The sequence below is a fragment of the Melanostigma gelatinosum genome (assembly GCF_949748355.1).
Source record: "Melanostigma gelatinosum genome assembly, chromosome: 9".
Lineage (NCBI taxonomy): Eukaryota > Metazoa > Chordata > Actinopteri > Perciformes > Zoarcidae > Melanostigma > Melanostigma gelatinosum.
The window spans coordinates 11169076-11189887 of record NC_136642.1 but is presented as its reverse complement, the minus strand read 5'-3'; the positions used below and the strand labels follow the sequence as shown (position 1 = coordinate 11189887).

The 20812-nt window shown below is 44.3% G+C and overlaps 2 protein-coding genes across 2 annotated transcripts; both read left to right on the top strand.

Annotated features, from left to right (window-relative positions):
- The first annotated feature begins 276 nt into the window (after window positions 1-276).
- On the top strand, window positions 277-6352 carry LOC306781641 (uncharacterized protein). Its single transcript, XM_079274581.1, has 6 exons — window positions 277-518; window positions 2200-2552; window positions 2680-2755; window positions 3159-3237; window positions 3455-3638; window positions 3754-6352. Exons 2-6 carry the CDS (start codon window positions 2202-2204, stop codon window positions 4351-4353), a joined length of 1290 nt encoding a protein of 429 aa, XP_079130707.1. The 5' UTR covers window positions 277-518; window positions 2200-2201; the 3' UTR covers window positions 4354-6352.
- Window positions 6353-12147: 5795 nt separating this feature from the next.
- prpf3 (PRP3 pre-mRNA processing factor 3 homolog (yeast)) lies at window positions 12148-20736 on the top strand. The gene is made up of 17 exons (XM_079274544.1): window positions 12148-12289; window positions 12808-12961; window positions 13190-13320; window positions 13694-13861; window positions 16158-16244; window positions 16333-16595; window positions 16724-16842; window positions 16952-17139; window positions 17260-17426; window positions 17584-17666; window positions 18016-18159; window positions 18238-18337; window positions 18462-18575; window positions 18932-19050; window positions 19666-19743; window positions 19827-19882; window positions 19978-20736. Exons 2-17 carry the CDS (start codon window positions 12817-12819, stop codon window positions 20125-20127), a joined length of 2112 nt encoding a protein of 703 aa, XP_079130670.1. The 5' UTR covers window positions 12148-12289; window positions 12808-12816; the 3' UTR covers window positions 20128-20736.
- The last annotated feature ends 76 nt before the right edge of the window (window positions 20737-20812 follow it).

Below are 20812 nucleotides of genomic sequence, written 5' to 3'. Positions count from 1 at the left end.
GGAATGCGCGCAAAACGTGGGCACGTGGATCCGCGCACATGTTAACGCTCGTAAACTGCCGAGAGAAAGAGCGAGAAAATACACAAACCGATGAACTGGCGGCCGGGCGGTGTGTGTGAGAGAGAGCGAGAGCGAGAGCGAGAGCTGAGGCTGGAGAGAGAAAGAGCTGAGGCTGGAGAGCGAGAGAGAGAGAGAGAGAGAGAGAGAGAGAGAGAGAGCTGAGGCTGGAGAGCGAGAGAGCGAGAGAGAGAGAGAGAGAGAGAGAGAGAGAGAGAGAGCTGAGGCTGGAGAGAGAGAGAGAGCTGAGGCTGGAGAGAGAGCGAGAGAGAGAGAGAGAGCTGAGGCTGGAGAGAGAGCGCGAGAGAGAGAGAGAGCGAGAAAGAGAGAAAGAGCTGAGGCTGGACGCCCCGATGCTGCTCCAGCTACGTGTGTATTGACGGATCTGTCGTATCAAAGTAGAAGATCGAGCCGTTAACGATTGTTTCTGGCAGCTGCTGTTTTATCCCACATTACTAAAGGTGAGCATGTTGACTCTGACGTATTTTTTTTGTTTTGTTTTATGGCTAACGTTAGCGTTTCACGAAGTTGGTCGGCTAGCCTACAGGAATGTCCTGCCTCGCTGTATCCTGTATGTGCTCCCGGTAATAAAGCTTTTTCTTTTCTTTTTTCATTCTCACGTGGCTTTGTTCCGTCTATTTTTGTTAACAGGCAATTACATGTAATGATCACCGGGGCAGAACATTACATTGATAAAAACATGTTTCGGTCTATGTTTGTTGTTTACTTTGGTGTCATGTCATTCGGGTTTTATTCTGGTATTTTAAATATTACGTCTTTGTTAGAATTGTAGCAATTGTAATTGTACGGAGCATTTTTGTGAAAGAACTTGCGGTGTGTGAGTTCCTGTTTATGGGCATCGCGCCGCGAAAACACACACACGCAGCCAACACCTGAGTCGCAGCCTCATGGTCCATGCATACCTGTGCAGACCGTGCCGACAAATGCACCACCACTACCCCGTCACACCCACTCCACCTCCATCCCCACCCCATCCACCACAGGCTATGAACTAGAGCGCAAGAGGCGTGGAAAAATAGGAATAAGCGTCACAGATTTGCAGTTTACTCGTGCAGATGCATGTAAACAGGTTTTAAGAGGATGCAGCTTGCCTGAAGTGAAGCCCGACACTAATCAAATGTAAATGGTATTTGCGTGTTGTAAAAGCAGATCAGGCTTGTTGAGAATGTTAGTTATTCCTGAAATTTAGATATATTTTTTTTTTGACTCAATGAGTAGTTCTTGCCCTTCTTTTGCAGTGTGGCCACACTGCAAAAAACAACAACAACCTGTCTCCTTTGTCTGAGAGTGATTTTAGACTTTATTTCTTCTATTGATAAAAGCTGTATTTGTGTGTACCGGTGTATTCGTGTGACCCCTCTGTATTGGTGGGATCAAAGAGCAGCAGGCACTCGGAGATTACACAGAGGGCGAGAAGAAAAAGGGAAAGACGGATGAAAGCGAGAGAGGCACATGGCCAGAGATATAGTGTAAAATGTGAGTAAGTAGAGGAAGAGGAGGAGCGTTTGGTCTGTGGAAGAGGAGCACGAGGCGTGTGTGCATAACCAAACAGGATGAGCTGAAGGGAGCGATGACAGGCATACAGAAATGCAGCCTTAGAGGAAGAGGTTTGTGTGTGTGTGTGTGTGTGTGTGTGTGTGAATCCAAGGGGGGATGGAGAGCAAGCCCGAGACAGAGAGGAGGGGCTAGAGAGAGCACCGGAGGCATTGAGAGAGAGAGGGGGAGAGAGAGAGAGAGAGAGAGAGAGAGAGCCTATTCTGATTTCACTACTCTACAAGCTCCCATCCCCCTCACAGTTTACTCTCCTTTCCAGTCTCCGATCTCCTCAATGGGAGCCAGACATGCACTACCATTGTGTGCCCACTGACTATCCCCAGTCCCACTCTGCAACATGTTAAACTAGGGCACTGGTATATCCACCATTTTGAGCAATTGGGGTTATTATTTTTGGGAGCAAGATAGGGAAAAATAGAGCATTGCCAAATGGAAAGCAGTACTTCACTTCTTGTCTCCATTGACCCTGTCTCTCATTCCAGTAACACCCTGCTGATTTGGAGTGTTTAGCCAAGTATTTTTGTTGACTGTTAAAATAACTCTAACCCTCTGCTTCTGCCCCAACAGCAATGCAGTCCCAGGGCAGCACTTCCTCCCAGCCCTCCTTCGATTCCCTGAGCTTGAGTGATAGCCTCTTGTTCAGCGACTCGGAGCAGGCCGAGGACGACGCGGACGTCTTCCTGACGGACAGCTCTTCCTCCGGCACCATCATCGGCGGGGCGGTCGGGGCCGCGGCCAGCGGCGGCAGAGGGTCGGAGAGCCCCGGGTCCCAGTGGACGTGTGACGACTTCGCCGATAAAGAGGAAGAGGAGTCATACAGGCCGAAGAGCGGCAGCAAGGCAGAGCACGTCAGTTTGGACAAGACGGATCCTACGAGCCAGATCCCCAAATCACAGGGAGACCTGCTGTTTGCTCAAAAGGTAAGGGGACCGATGAGGAGAGGGATTGACGGAGCAATGTGTGCAAGAGGGAAGCCCGGCGGACTGATTCAGACAGCAAGGCCTAACCCAAACTGTGTACTAATCCATCTTCCTCTTCCTCTGTCAGTGTGCTGAGCTCCAGGGTTTTGTCAGGCCCATGCTGGAGCTGCTGAGTGGACTGAAGAGGGGCCGATTCGATCGAGGTAAGCACTCTTTACATGGCTGCTTACAGTCCAGCCCGTGTGCAGACTGGCAGCAGAAGTTGTAGATGCTGAACATGGTTTTATATGAGCTCTGTGGCCTCAGTCCATTTCAATAGAGTTTTCCTTTTTGTGCAGCAGTCTGTATTGACGCAGCCTATTGATGGAGTCCAAAGTGCAGCGTGTGTGTGAAGCGACAGTCTTGTGGCTGACTCATCAGCTCACGAGAGTTCGCTGGTATCACAAGTGAAAGTGCTGTGTGTGTGTGTGTGTGTGTGTGTGTGTGTGTGTGTGTGTGTTCCAGAGGAAAGAGTGTGCATGTCTACACATCCATCTTCTTTTTTTTCGTGACTATGGAGTCTTGCTGTGCAAATGCTGACTGGGGGATTATGTATTTGATCGGCAGGTTTGAGTAGTTTCCAGCAGAGCGTCGCCATGGATCGAATCCAGAGGATTGTGGGTGTTTTACAGAGACCCAACAGCGGGTAAGATCTCGTCCACATTGTCCCAACATCCACCCTCAGTGTTTCTGACTGTTTCTCTTTCTTGTCTTGACTCTGCATCACTAGGCACCACATCTTAATTAGGTTTTCAGCATGTAAATGAAGCTATAACAAGAAAAGATCAGTGAAGTAGTCTTCCATTTCAAGCCTCATCTCCTCCATCTTGATTGATGTATGTTTTCTTTCTTTTTTTTTGTAGGGAGAAGTACCTGAACACTCTGCTCCAGGTGGAGGGGATGCTGAAGCTTTGGTTTCCTCAGATCCACCCTGAGGTTGTCTCTGTAGCCTCCAGCGTCGTCGCCTCCCCCGCTACCTCCCTCCATGACGCGCTTCGCTCCACCCCGCCTCACAAGCACAGGGATCAGTTACACATTCCCGTCAAGGTGAGATCACGCGCATTCCTGTGTGTGCAAGAGCCTACCTGTGCACACACACACGCACACCACAAATCTCTGCAAATTGAATTCTATATTCACTTGCAAACTGCTGATTTTTCAGAAGCGCAGACTCAGCTGGACCGGTACGGACTCTCCCACGCCTTCCCCCGTGCTTCTCAAGTGCCCTCGTGTTGGTGCAGAAGAGAAGAGAGTGAAGACGGATTGTGACGGCACTCCTTCTCCGTCGTTGGCGCCCGACGCAAACCAAAATTCAGCAGATGTGGCCGGCGACGACCAGCTAAATGAGGACACAAAGGGAAAAGACGGCGCCGGCGAGGAGCTCGGCAAGCAATCGAAATACAAAGCGGGTCAAAGCACCGAGCCGAGCCTGACCTGGGTTCACGTCGCCCCCATCCTGTCCCCACGAAAGGCCTGCCCGACACACGAGAGCACAATGGTGGCCAGTAACAATGAAAAGCAGCCCGTCTCGCCGGTCCTCCCGCTCAGAAGGAAGGGCAGTCCAGAGACACAAAACAGCTCCATCTCTTCTACCACACAATACAAGCACCCCAAAAATCTGAAGAAGCCAATCCAGTGCCAAAGCCAGCCTATCACTGGAGAACAGAGTGAAAGCGAGAACGCCGAGACATGTCGGGGTCAAAATCAAGCTCCTCTTGTCCCGCCTGCGCCTTTGCCAGTGGTGTGCCCCACCCCCCCGTAGACCTGATGCATTGAACGAGCAAAGAGCCGGCAGCCTTTGCTGGTTTTTCTTCTTTTTTTCACCACTGGGTTTAAAGCTGCTGTGTGAGAAAGAAGAGGCTGAATGCCCGTGATTTTAAATGCGTTAAAGGGAGGAAAGAATTGTAGGTGATAAATGTTGAAGGCAAAGGACAGATCATACAAAACTCCTCATCAGAGCCACAATTGCAACCAATATTCCGAACATCAGGGCACACCGTGTTTTAAATGAACCGAAACCAACAGAGTTGATGATCACAATTGCGTAATAATCTAAACCTGCACGAAAGCAGTTGTGGTTGAGGGGATAGCAAAGGACACTTAAAGCTGAGAGGCTTTTTAAAATTTTAATTTTTTTTTTTTAATGAAATGATCACAGGAGAGATTTTGAAGAACTACGAGGAGCAAATAATAGTTTCTCCTCAGCATGAAAGCAATCACTGTATTCAGAGACGACTTGTTTCTGCAGACGTCTTACTTGAGGGACGCACTCAATCCAAAATTAGAAAAGCTGATGTCAGCATTCAGGATGAAAGCTTCCGAGGTTTATTTTGATGAGTTAACTTCAACACGGGGCGAGCTGAATGTTTTTGATGTCCCCTTCACCTGTAGATAGACTCGAGGAAGCGTAACACTGAAGTCATCGAGAGTCTTGTAGCTGGAAATGTGAGAAATGCGGTGTACAGAATGCAGCATTACACTGTACGTGTGGTGCGTTAGAGTCATCTGAGACTGTGGGAAAACAATGATCCGAATGTAATCCAACAACTGTTTGGGCGAACGAGAGGCGTGTCAGCGCAGCAATCGTGTCATGCTGAGGACCAGGTGTTTCTGAACTGACCAGAAATCAGTGTCGCAGCAATCCAAGAAAGACTGAAAAGACCAACCAGAGGAGAAAAACACACGGATCACTCAAAGGCGTACGACTCTCCAGTCCCACAGTTAATTTATTCATGCGTTGATCGGACACTGCATTTATTTATTGTTTGTATTTATTTATTGGGCAGCTGATCATTGCCTGCTGTGCGCTTGCATAGTTTGGCTGACACTTGATTTGGAAGTTGCTGTTGACAGTTTGTGGTTTTTATTGCTATCATAAGGAGGGTAAAAACGGAGGAAGTGAAATGTTATGATTGGACTACTGTGCCTTTCTTTTTTTTTTTTACCAAATAGGATGTGTTGAGAAACACATTTGGTGCTTTCAGAGCATTCATACTGCTTTTTGATTGTTTGCTTGAGTTTCACAAAGCCAGTACACATTCGATCATGAACGCCTACATGTACCGGTAGTCATTTTCATTTTGCTTCTAAAACCACACAGCATCCAAACCAACAATCTATCTACTGCGTAAGAACCCTGGCGTCCAGCTCTACTGTTCACACATCTACAGACACAGAAACTGGCTACATGTCCAACCGTAACACACACACACACACACACACACACACACACAGCAGTGGCTACTATTTGTCAGGTAGTACTGAAGTGTAGCCTCCTTTTGGAGCTTTTTTTTCCTTCCTGATCAATAGAGGAACAGACTGGACCGCATGTGAAGCTGGTGCCCTTGAAAACCAGAATCCACATATAATTGTAATGGAGGAAATCTTCTATTTGCACCACCCTCTACTGCTGCTATTGTTCTTTTGAATCCAGGTCGAATTGACGTGTTTGAGAGGAGAAATCTGCTCACAATATTCTTCTAAATGTAGGAGGGGTTTTAGCGATGTGACTATTGCAAAAGTATTGTAAATATTTCGACTAAAATATTTTTTTAATTGGTATGAGTGGTTCATACACTATTTACATAAATATAGAGAGGGGGGGGGGATATCTACGTACCTGTCTCCTTCAACAAAAAAAAAAAGTGAACACCACATTTGAACACAGAGCCACTGGCAGCCTCCATTTTACTGCTTGTGGAGTAAGGAGAGTAACAGCCCACAGTCCCAGGGTCAGACCGTCTCACCCCGTCCCATCTTCAAACACGACGGTACGACGGGCCAGGCGCTGACTCTGGCTGGGGGGGGGGGGGGGGGTCCTCCACGCCACGCCTGTTTTTATATGGTTGTGGAATGACAGAGAAACCAATTGCACTTCTTTTACATTGTTGATGTCCCATTTACATGTTTGTTTTCTACTGCAACGACCACTGCTGATGGGTCCGGATACTACTTCTTGTTTGTTTTAGCCGCTTCAACTGTGAACGCTGACTAGTTCCCTCTGCTGCATTCGTCTGCCCTCGCCCTCTCTCCTTCATCTCCCTCAATCCTGTTACTATCTTTTCTATTGAAACTAAACTCTCTCTCGCGCTCAGCTCATCTTTACATGATATTACTCTTCTGGCTACTTTTTCAATAATGAGAAGTTTTAATAAATGACACATTTTTGAAAGCTGAAATGTCCATGTTGTGATTGTTTGCTAAACTTTTATACATTTATTTGGGCACCAACATTTTATTTTTTCGTTCATTTAATATGCAATGATGTGAGTAAGGCGCGTGTTTTGGATGGCGGCTCTCATTCAACATGTGTGTGACTCAGTGGGGTGCAGATTTACAGACTTTACATTTTGAAGGTTGCGGGGCGGGGGGGGGGAAGGAGGGGCGGCAGGGTGTGGGGGGGCCGGCTGATCCTCCAACCAGCTGCCTCTACGCAGCAACTCATAGCGTGCATGCGTGTTGTTTTCGTCATGAGATCACGTTGCGTAAATATATAGGTGCTATAGGTGCCAGAGAAGGGCCCTGCAGGGCTGGGTCTGTGACAACAGAACAAACAGGCTGAAGTCTGATCCCAGGTGTGGTGATGTTAGTCCCTCTAAAAAAAAAAAAAAGAGGTCGAGTCAAAAGTGAACCTCACCACAGCGCCTTGTGCTCCAGTCACAGGCCATAAAACGTCTGTTGCCAGGAATGTGTGTATACAAAACACAACAGGTCATTTTTATACATCTTAAACATGATCGACGAAAAACCCAAATTGCTGAAAATTGAAAAACACAGTGGGTACTGGTAAAATAGCAGATGTTTTTTTTTTTTACATGTACTAAAAGGCATTGTGACAATCACCAAAGCTGAGTACTATTAGTGAAATAATGATCTGCAACTATTTTGAGAATCAAGTAATTGTATGAATAGATTTTTAAGTATTTTCTTTCTGTTCTGGATTTATAGTAAAATAATAGATGGCTCGATCGTTTAAATAATTGTTTTAGTTCTGATTTCATATATTTAATCAAATATTACATATTTAACCCCGAGTTACAAATGCTGAAACATTCACCATTTTCTCTCCACTCCAATAACTCATCCATGGACACACGAGCACATGGGCACGACATTGGCACATTTGGAGAGGGTGTGGTTTGAGTTCTCCCTGCTCAGACATGAAGTCAGCCATGCCGCAGACAGACAAACGCACGTATGTGCCACTCCCCGCACGCTCTGACACACTGACTGGCTGATTTTGTGATGGACTGTGTGCTAGGTTACAACAACAGAGACCGCCCTCCCTCCCTCCTCCCCTCTGCCTCCCTCCCTCTCGGCCCCCCCTTGTATCTATGCAGTTTTTAGCAGAGAAGCCCTTGCCCTCCATCTCCTGCCCCCCCCCCCCCCCCTTCCTCTGGAGAATGTAAACGAGGGGCAATAGGACAAGGACGGGAAGAGGATGTGTAGAGGGCACAGGGAGGAGACGTGACCTCACTCAGGTTTTTGGGGAGCATGAAGGACATTTGTTTTTCCCACTTGTTTTCAATAATATACATACATTTCAGTTGCTGCACCCATTTGTTTTGATTTGATATGTTTTTCAGTTTTTTGCTTCCTACAATTTCTTTTATCGTTTCGATAAAAAGTTGAATTCTCCCGTCACATTACAGCCAAGTTATCCATCCACATTACATCACATAGTCAGCAGCAGGTTGAATGAATGAGTGATTGTTATTGCATCATAAATGTGCGCCGTTGTTTTCCCTTCTCGGAGTATTTAACCAGCTTGCGTTGGATTAACTGACCGTGTGTGTGTGTGTGCGTGCATCAATGGGATTGCACAGAGTGACCTTACCCCTTCATCCCGTGTGTGTAGCTTTTTAACTCTGCTTTCACGTCTTGTTATTGGTTTTAACAAGTTAATGATTTAAGGGTGTCAGTCCAGTTTTCTGCATACGTGCAGGATGAGGGGAATGACACAATGAGGCTCTCGTGCACTTCTTCTAAACTCCCCTCCCCCACAACGCACTCGCTTCACCCCAGTAAAACTCACGTGAGGTGAAGCCACACTGTGACTTTACAACTACACACATTCGTGCACACACAAATGCAAAGACCCTGGTGGGAGCACTCTGTCACACTCTTGCTTTTTACTCACTCAAAGTCCTCAGGGGGGGTTTTTTAGTGCAAACTAGTCCCAAAACATCCTTGGTGCTCATTAAAATTGCACAGTGGCCAGTGGATGGAAACCTGAGGTACTTAGAAGTCACATCTGCCACAGTGAGGACGGGCCTTGATGTGTGTGGTGAGATGCCGCTCTGCCCACCATCTGTGGTCCCCATCACTGCGATGCCACCAACAGGGGACACGGTAAAGAATATGAATTGTTATGAATCAAACAAAAGTGAGAGGTTAAAGCTTACACTCTTGGTAGACGACTTGGGCTTTAGTGGAAACACTTGCGCTCACACTGACACACACACACACACACACTGAGGTCCCAGCAGCCCATGTGAAGTAAAGGCAGAGTCCGCTGAGATTACATATTCCAAGATGATTTACAGCCCCTGTCAGATACAATGAAATAAAACTGGGTCAGCATGATGAAATGTACCATAACTACACACTTGATGAATCAAAAAGCTGTGTAAAGGAACACAGGGAATATCTTAAATGAGGTGATAAATTCTGCACATTAGTAATATGCATTGCTTCGTGGCAATAATGACCATCAATACATCTGACATCACATCGTGATTAAGGATGTTGAGGGGGAAATTGTTCAGCCAATGAAGGGGAAACACTTATGTGAGACTCAACAATTAGTGCTTTGCCGATATTGGACTTGGAAAAAGTTCAGACTAAATGCCTGCCAGTGATTTGATTCATTTGTACAGCTCTCACCATACGCCCCCATGATGCTGGATTACACTTGTTTTAGCTGCACAGACAAGTGGTGCAACAGCATGTGTGTGTGTGTGTGTGTGTATGTGTGTGTGTGTGTGTTTTTGTGTGTACTTGTATAGAAATATCTGTGGTATTGTCATATTATGTGCTGAGGTGTCATTACATGATAGAGTTGGCTCGAGAAAGAGAGAGAGAGGGGCAGACAGCACGTGAGGTGCCAACGAGGGATTCCCGTTGACCACGGGTGGTGTGGCGGTGATGGCGGAGGGAGCCGGGTGGGCGAATGTGAGTGAGTGTGTTGTTTACTGGCTATTACTATGCTGTTGTTTGGATGACAAACAGAATAAGGCATTACTCCCAAATGTAAATGACATTTAGATATTTAACCAGGTTGTTTTAACAAACTGAAGGTCAAAATTGGAGCTCGGATTACAGACTAGTTTTATATATTAATCTTGCAATTACTGTCTTATAAAGTGCTGAAATTATTAAATCAATGTGTTGATCAACAGAAAATGACCGCCAGCAATTTTGCTAAATGTTGAAACCACTTATTCAGCAAAAATACCAAACATTTTCTGATTCCAATGTGAGTTACAAAACTAAAGATATTCAGTATGTACAACATACATTGGTAATAAACGGTTTCTGATTTACAGTCAGAGAAGACAAACAGAAGCAGCACATATCCACATGAATTAATCAATAAGACAAACACGTGTTCGTTGCAGCCTCATTCTCTTTTACACCGTGGTCTATTTTCATGAGGGTGTTTTCCTTCTGCAAATACACCTGGAAGGTCACAGAGTGAACTGGGTCCAAAGTTGTGTTTTTTTCACACAAAGAGGCTTGAAGTGGTGGAAAAACTCATATTTCAGCATCAAAAAGAAATATCAAAATATCCTCCCGGATACCAAATTGGGGGAATGCAAAAAAAAAAATCACAATCCTCAATCTGGTTATTCACATTAATCTGGCTGGAGTATCCATCTCAGCATGAATGTAAGCAGTGAGCAAGTGGGTGAGAGAGTGAAGGCAGATTTTGGGGGATGTCTCCTTTACGAATCAAAAGCATGTGATGGGGTTGATGATGAGCGTGGGCCGTTCAGAAGGAGTAATTGAATGTAGCTATTCAGTTTACCCTGACGGATACACACAACTAGTGAGTGTAAGCAGGACGTGAATTGTTGTAAAGGGAGTGGCGGGGTGGATCGGCAGACCGGTGTAGCCAAAGACTCTCGACTGCATTCATGCTCACACAACTGCCACTGCACTAAATTGACCTACATCATGCAAAGATAGAGAAAGAATTTGGGGGTGGGCCTCCAGAGGAAGGAAACACAGATCACCTGATAATGTGTTTAGGGGAGTGTTTTTATGACTAGTCTGTGGTTAGTTAAGCATTCGCAAAGCAATGTTTCACGAGACTGAGTCGTGATAAAAGGAGCTTACTGATAGGTTGGACTTTTACCATGTTATCAAGTCTTGAGTCATAACCTCAGGGTGGACAATTGGAAATGTAAGGTAATCAAACCCACTTTGTGGACAGTTTGATTCAGTTTATCCATTCATTTTCTGGTGAATACGCAATTGAATGCGTTTGATATCAAGTTTGTGAGACAGACCAAACAACTTTTATTTTGCTGACAACTTTTAGGCATGATAATTAAACGTCATCGATAATTACAACAAATAATAGCTGTTGGTCTACATTGACTCTTTATCTAAATATAGTCATCTAACATGACCAACTTTGGATCAACTAAATTCAGCATGTTAGTAAATGAACCAAAGCTGCTGCAATAGTTAAAGAACAAGTAATAACCATTAGAAATACACAAATCCATAATATGATGCATGGACATGCATGGTACAATTTAGACAAACTTCACCAAGTAACTTGTACCAAAATTGCCTCTTAATATAAATCCATAAACAATACCAAAAATATAAGTTACACTACAGTATGAACACAAACATATAAACGTGAACTTAGTTTGTCCTATCTTTTAAGGGCTATTGTGCTTTATCTGATGGTTTTAACCTTGAGCAGTAACATTCACTCTTCACCTTGAGCAGTGTGTGTGAGACAACCTTTCTTTATTTACATAAATGTGTTGTTGAGCGGTTACAGTGCAGTTGCAGTTATCCCCTGCAGCTACTAAATAGCCAAAGTTACAGTGATTAAATACAATTTTGAGGTAATTGTACTCTTGAGTACTTTCACTGTTATGCTATCCTAAATTGATATGGCTGCTAAACACCTCTGAGGGCAACTAATGTAATACATGAATAAGGTGAGCCTATACGTTAAGAGTTAGGCAACTTGATTCAAGTAACGTTTTCTGTCTCTCATTGGTTTTATGGAGAAAATAGAAAACCAACCGTTTTACCCAGTTCTGTGATAATGTGTAACAATACTACTGTTTAACAGCCTCTTTTATAGCCTTTTCGTGTTCTTTCCATCAAACTTTAAAAAGAAGATAGTAGTCTTCTCCAGAAACCTGGCACTTCGTCTGTTACCATTACCTCGGAGGACACACGGGATACTTTCCTCCGTGTGCCGCTAGGTGGAAACAACGAATATTTGACCAAAACGATTGCGCGCAAAAGCTCACGAAGAAGAAGCAGCAGCATCCATTTCCTCTTCCGGGTCCTATACCAGAAACGTCGCGTGAACGGCACGACCAAACAGAAAGTTTTACAGAAAACTTAGCAGGTTTGAGTGATTTACGCGTTTTGAACGTGGTCCGTTTTGTTTTTGACGGATACAACGTACGTCTGATAAAGGATAACGGCATAATTAAAAGGTTTGTAAGTTAAATTGAGCGGATATGCGCTGATGTTGTTAGCTCACATGCAGCAGTGTGCTAACGTTAACTAGCAGGGTAACGTTAGCCGGGCAGTTTTGGCGGATGTAACATAAATTGATTTTTTGCTCGTGTGTTGCTCCTGGTTAGCAAGTCTAGCATTGTAGCTAACTACTGACAAGCAACAGCTCATTTTGTGATGGTGTGAATGGGATTGTTTGAGAAACGGCAAAAATAATATGACGTTTGTGTATGTAATGCTATGTATGTGTGGAGACAGCGTTGTTACCTTTGTTTACGTTTGCTTGTTCCCACTTGACTTTGTATTGATGATGTTGTTGCTTGTGTGTCACATACATATTCCATGTGATATTGTCTTAAATAAAATGTTCTACAAACATTAGCCCTGTTTGGGATGGCCACATCACTTGGGCACAGCTGTCCCAAAGAGACACATACTTAATGATCTGGTTCTTCAACCTATATTAAATGATGATGCATTTTGTGATGTTCTGCAGGATTGGAAGATGTCTCTTCCTAAACGGGAGGTGGAGGAGATGAGGCCGTGGGTGGAGCGGACTGTGAAGAAGGTCCTGGGTTTCTCAGAGCCCACAGTGGTTACTGCTGCTTTGCACTGTGTTGGGAAAGGACTGGACAAAAGGAAGACCGCGGGTAACTAATAACTATTTGAGACCTGCTGTGTTTGATCCAGATACGCAAAGATTTAGTCAAGATGCTAAGCATCAAAAAATGTTCCCGATTTCCTTTGTTACGTTTTTCCAGCCCACGGTGGACGATTGGCTGTAGTGTACTGCACATCCTTCTTGACTCAACTGTCACTCTGTTACATTGAAAATGACTGGATTTGCGCTAATTATTTATCACTCATTTCTCCTTCAGACCAGCTACGTCCCTTCCTTGATGACTCTGCTGGAGGTTTTGTGGAGTGTCTTTTTGAAGCTTTGGAGGAAAGTCGCAGTTCACGTGGCAACAAAGGAGCAGGAGAAAAGCACCGCAAGAGAGACCTCAAGGTAAGCAGACACTCACCAACTTCAACAAGCTAACTCTGTGTTGTCACTACATACTAAGTCTGCAGTTATTGATAATTTTAGGATTCAAGTATTCGTATAAGTATCCTTAAATAATAAGACCATAAACTAATCTCAGTGACAACATTTACATGCAGTTTAACGAAAGTGCGGAAGTCAGGAAATCAGACATTGTCTGTACACATGCTCAGTGTGATTACCTTAAAAAAAAAAATAACTAGTTAACTCACTGTGTTTATTATTGACAAGAGCAGAAAATTATATGAGATAATTATATGTTGAATCAAATTATTGGACTATGTCTAAACACACGTGTTTGGCTTACATGTGATATTGGTGTTTCTGTTGGTCTCAGGATGTATTTGGTGATGAGGCTGAAATCGGTGTAGTGCGAGCAACTCCAGAGGTGGGAGATATGACGGCACCAAAGAGGAAACGGGTCCCTCGCTTCGAGGAGGTAGAGGAGCCTGAGGTCATACCCGGACCTCCATCTGAGAGCCCCAGCATGCTTACCAAAATGCAGGTATGAGATTATAATGATGAGATTTTGTCTGTTAACGATTGTACCTACCGTACTTTCCGGACTATAGAGCGCACCGGTATATAGGCCGCACCAGCTGATTTTTAAAAGAAAAAATAAGTTGTACACAGATAAGCCGCACTGGTCTATAAGCCGCAGGTGTCCCCGTTGAACAGCAAGATGCTTTTAACAGGACTAAAGTTGTCTTCTTCTCTGAACATCATAACATGTCGCTAGCTTCTAAGCTAATTTTAACATTACGGCCAATGGGGAAATGCTAACCTCGATTAGCATTAGCGAATATATAATATATCTTTGTACATATTTTCATGCACACATACTTGCATTACAGACTAAGGTCTCTCAAGGCTACCAAACGAAAAGCAACGAGGCAATAACTGTTGTTGCTCATAGCTCTGAATAGCTGTTGTGCTAGCAGCAATCCTCTTCATCTCATGGAGCGATCTCGTGTGACGTCACAGTTTAGCTGTCGGCCATGTTGGAGTACACACAAAGCCACTGGCATGCACGGCTGAGTCGCATAACCTATCGGTGGTGAACTTTTGTGCTGTCTTTGGTTGTGGCAGCAGAGCTGATAGACAAGAAATCATTCTTTCGTTTGCCAGCGGTCATTACACATCAAGGAAATGACACGAAGGAGCTATCCAAGCGACGTCGCGAGAAATGGCTGTCACGCATCTCTCGAGATATAAAGGAATGGAATTTGGCGTACACTCGAGTATGTGCGGATCACTTTATAAGTGGTCAGTGATTTTATTTGCAAATTCGTTTGTGAACAGTATTTAATAAAGGAAATATAAATTAAACTTGGACATGAGAAGGTTACCGAAGCTTCATCGGCCCGTGACAGCAGTCGGTACCAGAGACGTGTCGAGCGTGTACAACAGGCGAAACACAGAGATGCAGCCTCAGCTTTGCTTGATATGAGTTTAACGTCGGATCATATATATATATATGTGTGTGTGTGGGGGGGATGAAGTTAGGAGTTAGTTGAAAGTGAATTCCTACACACACGCACAAAATGACATGCACGTACAATGTAAACAAACACACGTGTCTGTTTGCGCTGAGTAAACATTGAATATTGCTAAATATCGGACCAGATCTGTATATATTTACCCTCCCAATGACGAGATGAGAATTCTCGACGACCGTTGCTTTGACGTCTCGGACCCATCCACTGACAAACTGATTATAAGCGTCGAGCCCTTTCTAGCACTCAAACTCGTCTTTTGTGTAAGGACTGGGGGTGTTCACGAGATACGTGTAGATGTTGGCGTAGTTTACCGATGGAAGATAAGTAGGATCGGTACTGAAACCATCTGCACTCATCGTATAGGGATCCAAGTTACCAATAACCTTCAATTTGGCCAGGTAGCGAACCTTTGATGCACTATCCAGTGATTCAAAGTATTGTATTTTCGCCGCACTTCCTTGTTTACTCGCCGCCATGTAGGATCTGTATGTACTCCAACATGGCCGACAGACCTCGTAACTAAGGAGATCGTGACGTCGGTGAGACCACTCCATAGTAGTCCAGCCTTTCGGAACCCGTTGGTGATGGTGGATTCTTTCACACTGCTCCGCGCTGTTAGGATCCACTGGCAGACTTGAGAAAAAGCTGCTCTTCTCATGCAGCGTGTCTACGTTGCTCATAGCTCTGAATAGTATTTACGGCTAACTGGCTTGGCCAGTTGCTGCTAGCACAACAGCTATTCAGAGCTATGAGCAACAACAGTTATTGCCTCATTGCTTTTCGTTTGGTAGCCGTGAGAGACCTTAGTCTGTAATGCAAGTATGTCTGCATGAAAAGATGTACAAAGATATATTATATATTATATATTCGCGAATTGGAATCGCGGTTAGCATTTCCCCATTGGCCGTAATGTTAAAATTAGCTTAGAAGCTAGCGAGTCGGACATGTACTGTTAAAAGCATCTTGCCGTTCAACCTTTTTTGTTAACAGTCCTGGTGAGAGGTAGGTCAAAGGTACTTCATCCATATTGTAGCGACCCTGTCAGTAACAGCTGGTAGCAGAGGGGTTGCTGGTAGCAACTGTTCTGTGTCGGGAGGTAGTAAATGTTGTGTTAGACCGGAACCGGAAGTTGCGGTTGTTGTTGTGGCGGAGGAAAGCTACAGAAAAATCTGTATATAAATCGCACCGGACTATAAGACGACTCCTCAAAGCGTGGGGTAAAAAGTAGCGGCTTATAGTCCGAAAAGTACGGTAAATACCCTTTTTATGATGCAATAACTAACCTTTTCTCTGTATTATTAGATAAAACAGATGATGGAAGCAGCCACAAAACAGATAGAAGAGAGGAAGAAACAACTGAGCTTTTCCTCTTCAGTCCCTGCTGCACCAGTAATGAAATTCTTTCAGTATCATGCATTCAGTATGACGTCAAATCATTTCTCACTAACTTTAGCGGTTGCCCCTTCCCACACCACAGTCCCAGCTGGAAGCCCCTCCACTCTCACGGCTTCTTGGCACGACCGCTGCTGCAGCTACAGGCGGTACCTCGTCCATCGCCCCGTCCCAGGCCGCCAGCTTTATGAACGATGCTATCGAGAAGGCCCGCAAGGCCGCTGAGCTACAGGCCCGCATCCAGTCCCAGTTAGCCATGAAACCTGGTATCCTCGGAGTCCTGGGGAACACCGGGCCCCACAACCTGGTGGCCCTAGCTAATCTACACGCTATGGGAATTGCCCCACCGTGAGTAATATCACAGTCGTAAGGATTTTTAAATCGTAGGAAAAAAAAAAACACATGGTCAGGGAGATGTGTATTTGTTGATATTTCAGTGTGAAAATAGACTATTTCTCTGTGTGTCCCTCTTATAGGAAAGTTGAAATAAAGGAGATAAACAAGCCAACTCCTCTTATTCTGGATGACATGGGAAGAACGGTGGATGCTAGCGGCAAAGAGGTGGAACTCACACACCGCATGCCGACACTGAAAGGTGTGTGTGTGTGTGGGTGTGTGCGCGTGCGTGTGTGTGCGCGCGCGTGTGTGTGCGCGCAGTCTTATTTTCTTACCGTGGTTCAATTCCTTTTCTACCATATGTGTAGCTAACATTCGAGCGGTAAAGAGGGAGCAGTTCCGGCAGCAGCTGAAGGAGAAGCCTGGAGAGGACTTGGAGTCCACATCCTACTTCGACCAACGTGTGTCTATAACACCGGCTCAGCGCCTTCGCAGGGGCTTCAAGTTCCACGACCAGGGGCGCTTTGAGAAGATTGCTCAGAGAATAAGAACTAAGGTTGGATTCAGCTCCAAAACGTTCACATGTCAGCAGTTGTCTCATTCTGATTATTTGGAATAGACGTAAGATAAAAATAATGTGTTTTGTCCCTCCTGCATTGGTCTCGTACTCAATCAGGCCCAGTTGGAAAGGTTGCAGAATGAGATTGCCCAGGCAGCAAAGAAGACAGGAATCCAGGCTTCCACCAAGCTGGCATTGATTGCCCCTAAGAAAGAGATTGGAGATAAGCACGTGCCCAACATTGAGTGGTGGGACTCCTACATCCTGCCCTACAACATAGTCATGTAAGAAAGTACAGCTAACCCAGAAACTTCTAGTTTATGTTACGTTAAATGTCTCATTCTCACTGCCATGGCAGAGCTGCATAATGCATAGTAATGCAGTCTGTACGATCAACTTCCTGAAGTTAACTGTCATGCTTTTCCCTCTTATCTAATGAAGATCACCCAACATAATATTTGAAGAGATGGAGCTCTTTGGTGTGACCAATCTGGTAGAACATCCCGCTCAAATCAGCCCCCCAGGTGAGTGTCTGGAAGGTAAAACGTCTGCACACTGATAAAGGTGCTCCCAACGTATGTTTGTTAAAAAGGAGAACATTTCTGTCCCATAAACATCTTCATGAGGTAGAAGTGCACTCACAGAGATACCAATTGGCATTGAAATTAACATGAGCCTGGTGAGTTTATGAGTATTAAGTAGTAACGGTAATTATATAAACATTTCAAATTAAGTCTTCTGAAAGCAATTTCACTTTTTTGCTGTGCCTACCATCCATTATACAACTTATGAACTGTCTTAATTGAAATAGTTTCAACACTACCTTAATTTGCTGGAATTGTTTCACTTTATTTAACTATTTTGTTTTCTCAGTTGACACAGATAAGCCGGTAACGCTGGGCGTTTACCTGACAAAGAAAGAACAGAAGAAACTAAGACGACAGACGCGTAGGGAGGGACAGAAAGAAGTTCAAGAGAAGGTTCGTCTGGGACTGATGCCTCCACCAGAACCCAAAGGTACACACACATTACTAGTATTACAAACTACTACAATAAAGATGAAACATATTACTGATGTTTTCTTTCTTTTTTCAGTACGCATCTCCAACCTGATGAGAGTGCTGGGGACGGAGGCCGTTCAGGACCCCACGAAGGTGGAGGCCCACGTCCGAGCGCAGATGGCCAAGAGACAGAAGTTAGTAACGCAGTTAACCGACACACTGCTACGCTCTACTCATTTAGAAATTTCCATTTAACTTTGTACGATAACTCATTATTTCTGTTTCCAAAAAAAAAAAATTGTGTTCCCGTCTTTGCAGGGTTCACGAGGATGCCAATGCAGCCCGCAAGCTCACATCGGAGCAGAGGAAGGAGAAGAAGGTCAAGAAGTTAAAAGAAGACCTCGGTGATGGTGTTCACATTGCAGTGTACAGGTGTGCAGTTAAATTCATCTTTATTGGCCATGTATGCATACGTGTACAAGGAATTTCACTCCGTTTTTTACGTTGCTCTCAACGTACAGCGTAAATGGAGTTAATGGGGCAGAAGGACTGATATAGTGTTCATCAGAGTGACGGCCAGTGGAGAGAAGCTGCTCTGTGGCGCCTACCAGAGGAGAGAACAGGTTGTGTCCCGGGTGTGATGGGTCTGCAGTGATGTTTCCTGACTGGAGATGTACAAGTCCTCGATGGAGGGCCTCTGCATTTGTAGCAAGAGCCTGCTACATACTGTCGTTCAAATATATAGTGCAGTGTGTGTCTAATGTAAGCACCTCACCTTCCCTGTCCAGGATCCGTAACCTGCATAATCCTGCTAAGAAGTTTAAAGTGGAGGCCAATGCCAACCAGCTGTACCTGACCGGCACAGTAGTTCTGCACAGAGACGTCAACCTCGTTGTGGTGGAGGGAGGTAAGAGATGAGTTAAATGGATTTGTCTCTTTCAAAGATCATAGCTCGTGCTTCTAATACACTGTAAAATATCTGTGGTGTGGTGATTTAAGTAAGATTGTGATAATCAACTATATACATAATTTTGTGTCTTTCCATCACCAGTTTGATCTTTTCATGTTGTCTTGAACAATATACAATTGGCATAACTTTTTTCCAAATGTCACACTATACTTAATCCCCCAAATGATAGAAAATGTTGTCTGCTGTTTGGTTTATCATCCCGAAAAAGTTTTATTGTATTGCATTTGCAATTTGAGTCCCCTCTGCTTTGTCATGATGACTTGAAGCTGTAATGTTATTCCATCTCCTCTACAGTGATGGTAAGCTCGACAAGGTTTTAGCTTCTTGTGCTCAATTAGCTTTGTGTTACGTCGGTGTACTGACAACATCATGAAGGACTACATGATTTCTTTACATGTCAAAAAAACATATAGCTGTACTTCTATGAGGTTTGATATTTATTTCACGTGGCTAAAGAGTCTGCATGTTTTTTTTTCTCTGCTAGCCCATGACAAATTACAGCAGTGGGATAATCAAACTCATACTTACGATCTAAATTTCTCCCTCTTTCAGGTCCTAAATCCCAGAAAAAGTTCAGGAAGCTGATGTTGCAAAGAATCAAATGGGAGGAACACAACAGTAAAAGAGATGGTAAAAGTGGCTTGACTTTTTAATCTTTTGTGTCGTTTCTTTGTGCTGATTCGAATGATACTAAACTCTTAATTCTCAATTAGATCCAGATGGTGATGATGACACAAAGAGGAACAACAAGTGCTGGTTAATTTGGAACGTGAGTGTTCACACATCGGTCTTATTTCAACTATATTTAATTGATTTTGTGTGTGTGATCTCATTCAAGTCTAATGATTCCTCTTGCTTCTCCAGGGCACAGCCAAAGAGCGCAATTTTGGGGAGATGAAGTTTAAGCAGTGCCCTACAGAGAACATGGCCAGAGAACACTTCAAGAAACACGGCACAGAACACTACTGGGATCTGGCTCTCAGCAAGAGTGTGTTGGACAACCCCGATGACTGAAACCTCAGTGAACTCCCCCTTCTACAAGACCCACAGCCTCACAGCCAGGTGGCCCTCACTACTGACTGGCTGCCTTTTAACTGAGGACAGACAGACATAATCAAGAGACTTGAACATAGAAATGGAGGAACAATAAACCTGTTTGGATGCTTTTGCAGGAATGTGTGTGCGCGGGCGTCCGTGAGTGTGTGTGTGTGTATGCCTGCATCAGTGTTCATCATTTTGTTGGTAGGCTATTTTGTCATAATACAACATGACAGATCGCGCTGTGATGTAAATCAATGACTCAAAGCTTTTTGTGATGACTAGACTTTTGTGACAAAACCCACATGTACATTGATAATGATACCATGTTTGAGTAAAAGTAGTAAATAAAACAAATGCCCAATAAGTAAGTGACCACATGTTTAGTATAAACCTGGAAGGATTCCTGAGTAATGTTTCAACATTGTTCCAAAACTAATTGTAGTACTTAATGGTACATTTCACTGAATTTAAAGCTCCCAATTACTTTTTTTATTTTGGAGAACGAGCAAATAGATAACTCGCCTGTAGCAGAACGTTACTTTTCTCACTAACGTTACAGTGACCGCCTTAAATAAACAACATTCATCCGACTTCTGTCTCTTTTTCCCCGTCAGTTGGAAATGCAGGACTCAAAATACAACTCCCGCGCATTATTTAA

What these genes read in the sequence shown, in the direction of transcription:
- LOC306781641 (XM_079274581.1), top strand. Translation starts at nt 2,202, where the DNA reads ATGCAGTCCCAGGGCAGCACTTCCTCCCAGCCCTCCTTCGATTCCCTG. An exon ending in GAGGGGCCGATTCGATCGAG is followed by an intron (nt 2,756 to 3,158) that starts GTAAGCACTCTT and finishes TTTGATCGGCAG; the next exon opens with GTTTGAGTAGTTTCCAGCAG. An exon ending in TTACAGAGACCCAACAGCGG is followed by an intron (nt 3,238 to 3,454) that starts GTAAGATCTCGT and finishes TTTTTTTTGTAG; the next exon opens with GGAGAAGTACCTGAACACTC.
- prpf3 (XM_079274544.1), top strand. Translation starts at nt 12,817, where the DNA reads ATGTCTCTTCCTAAACGGGAGGTGGAGGAGATGAGGCCGTGGGTGGAG. An exon ending in CGCTCAAATCAGCCCCCCAG is followed by an intron (nt 17,667 to 18,015) that starts GTGAGTGTCTGG and finishes TTGTTTTCTCAG; the next exon opens with TTGACACAGATAAGCCGGTA. An exon ending in AGTGCTGGTTAATTTGGAAC is followed by an intron (nt 19,883 to 19,977) that starts GTGAGTGTTCAC and finishes TTGCTTCTCCAG; the next exon opens with GGCACAGCCAAAGAGCGCAA.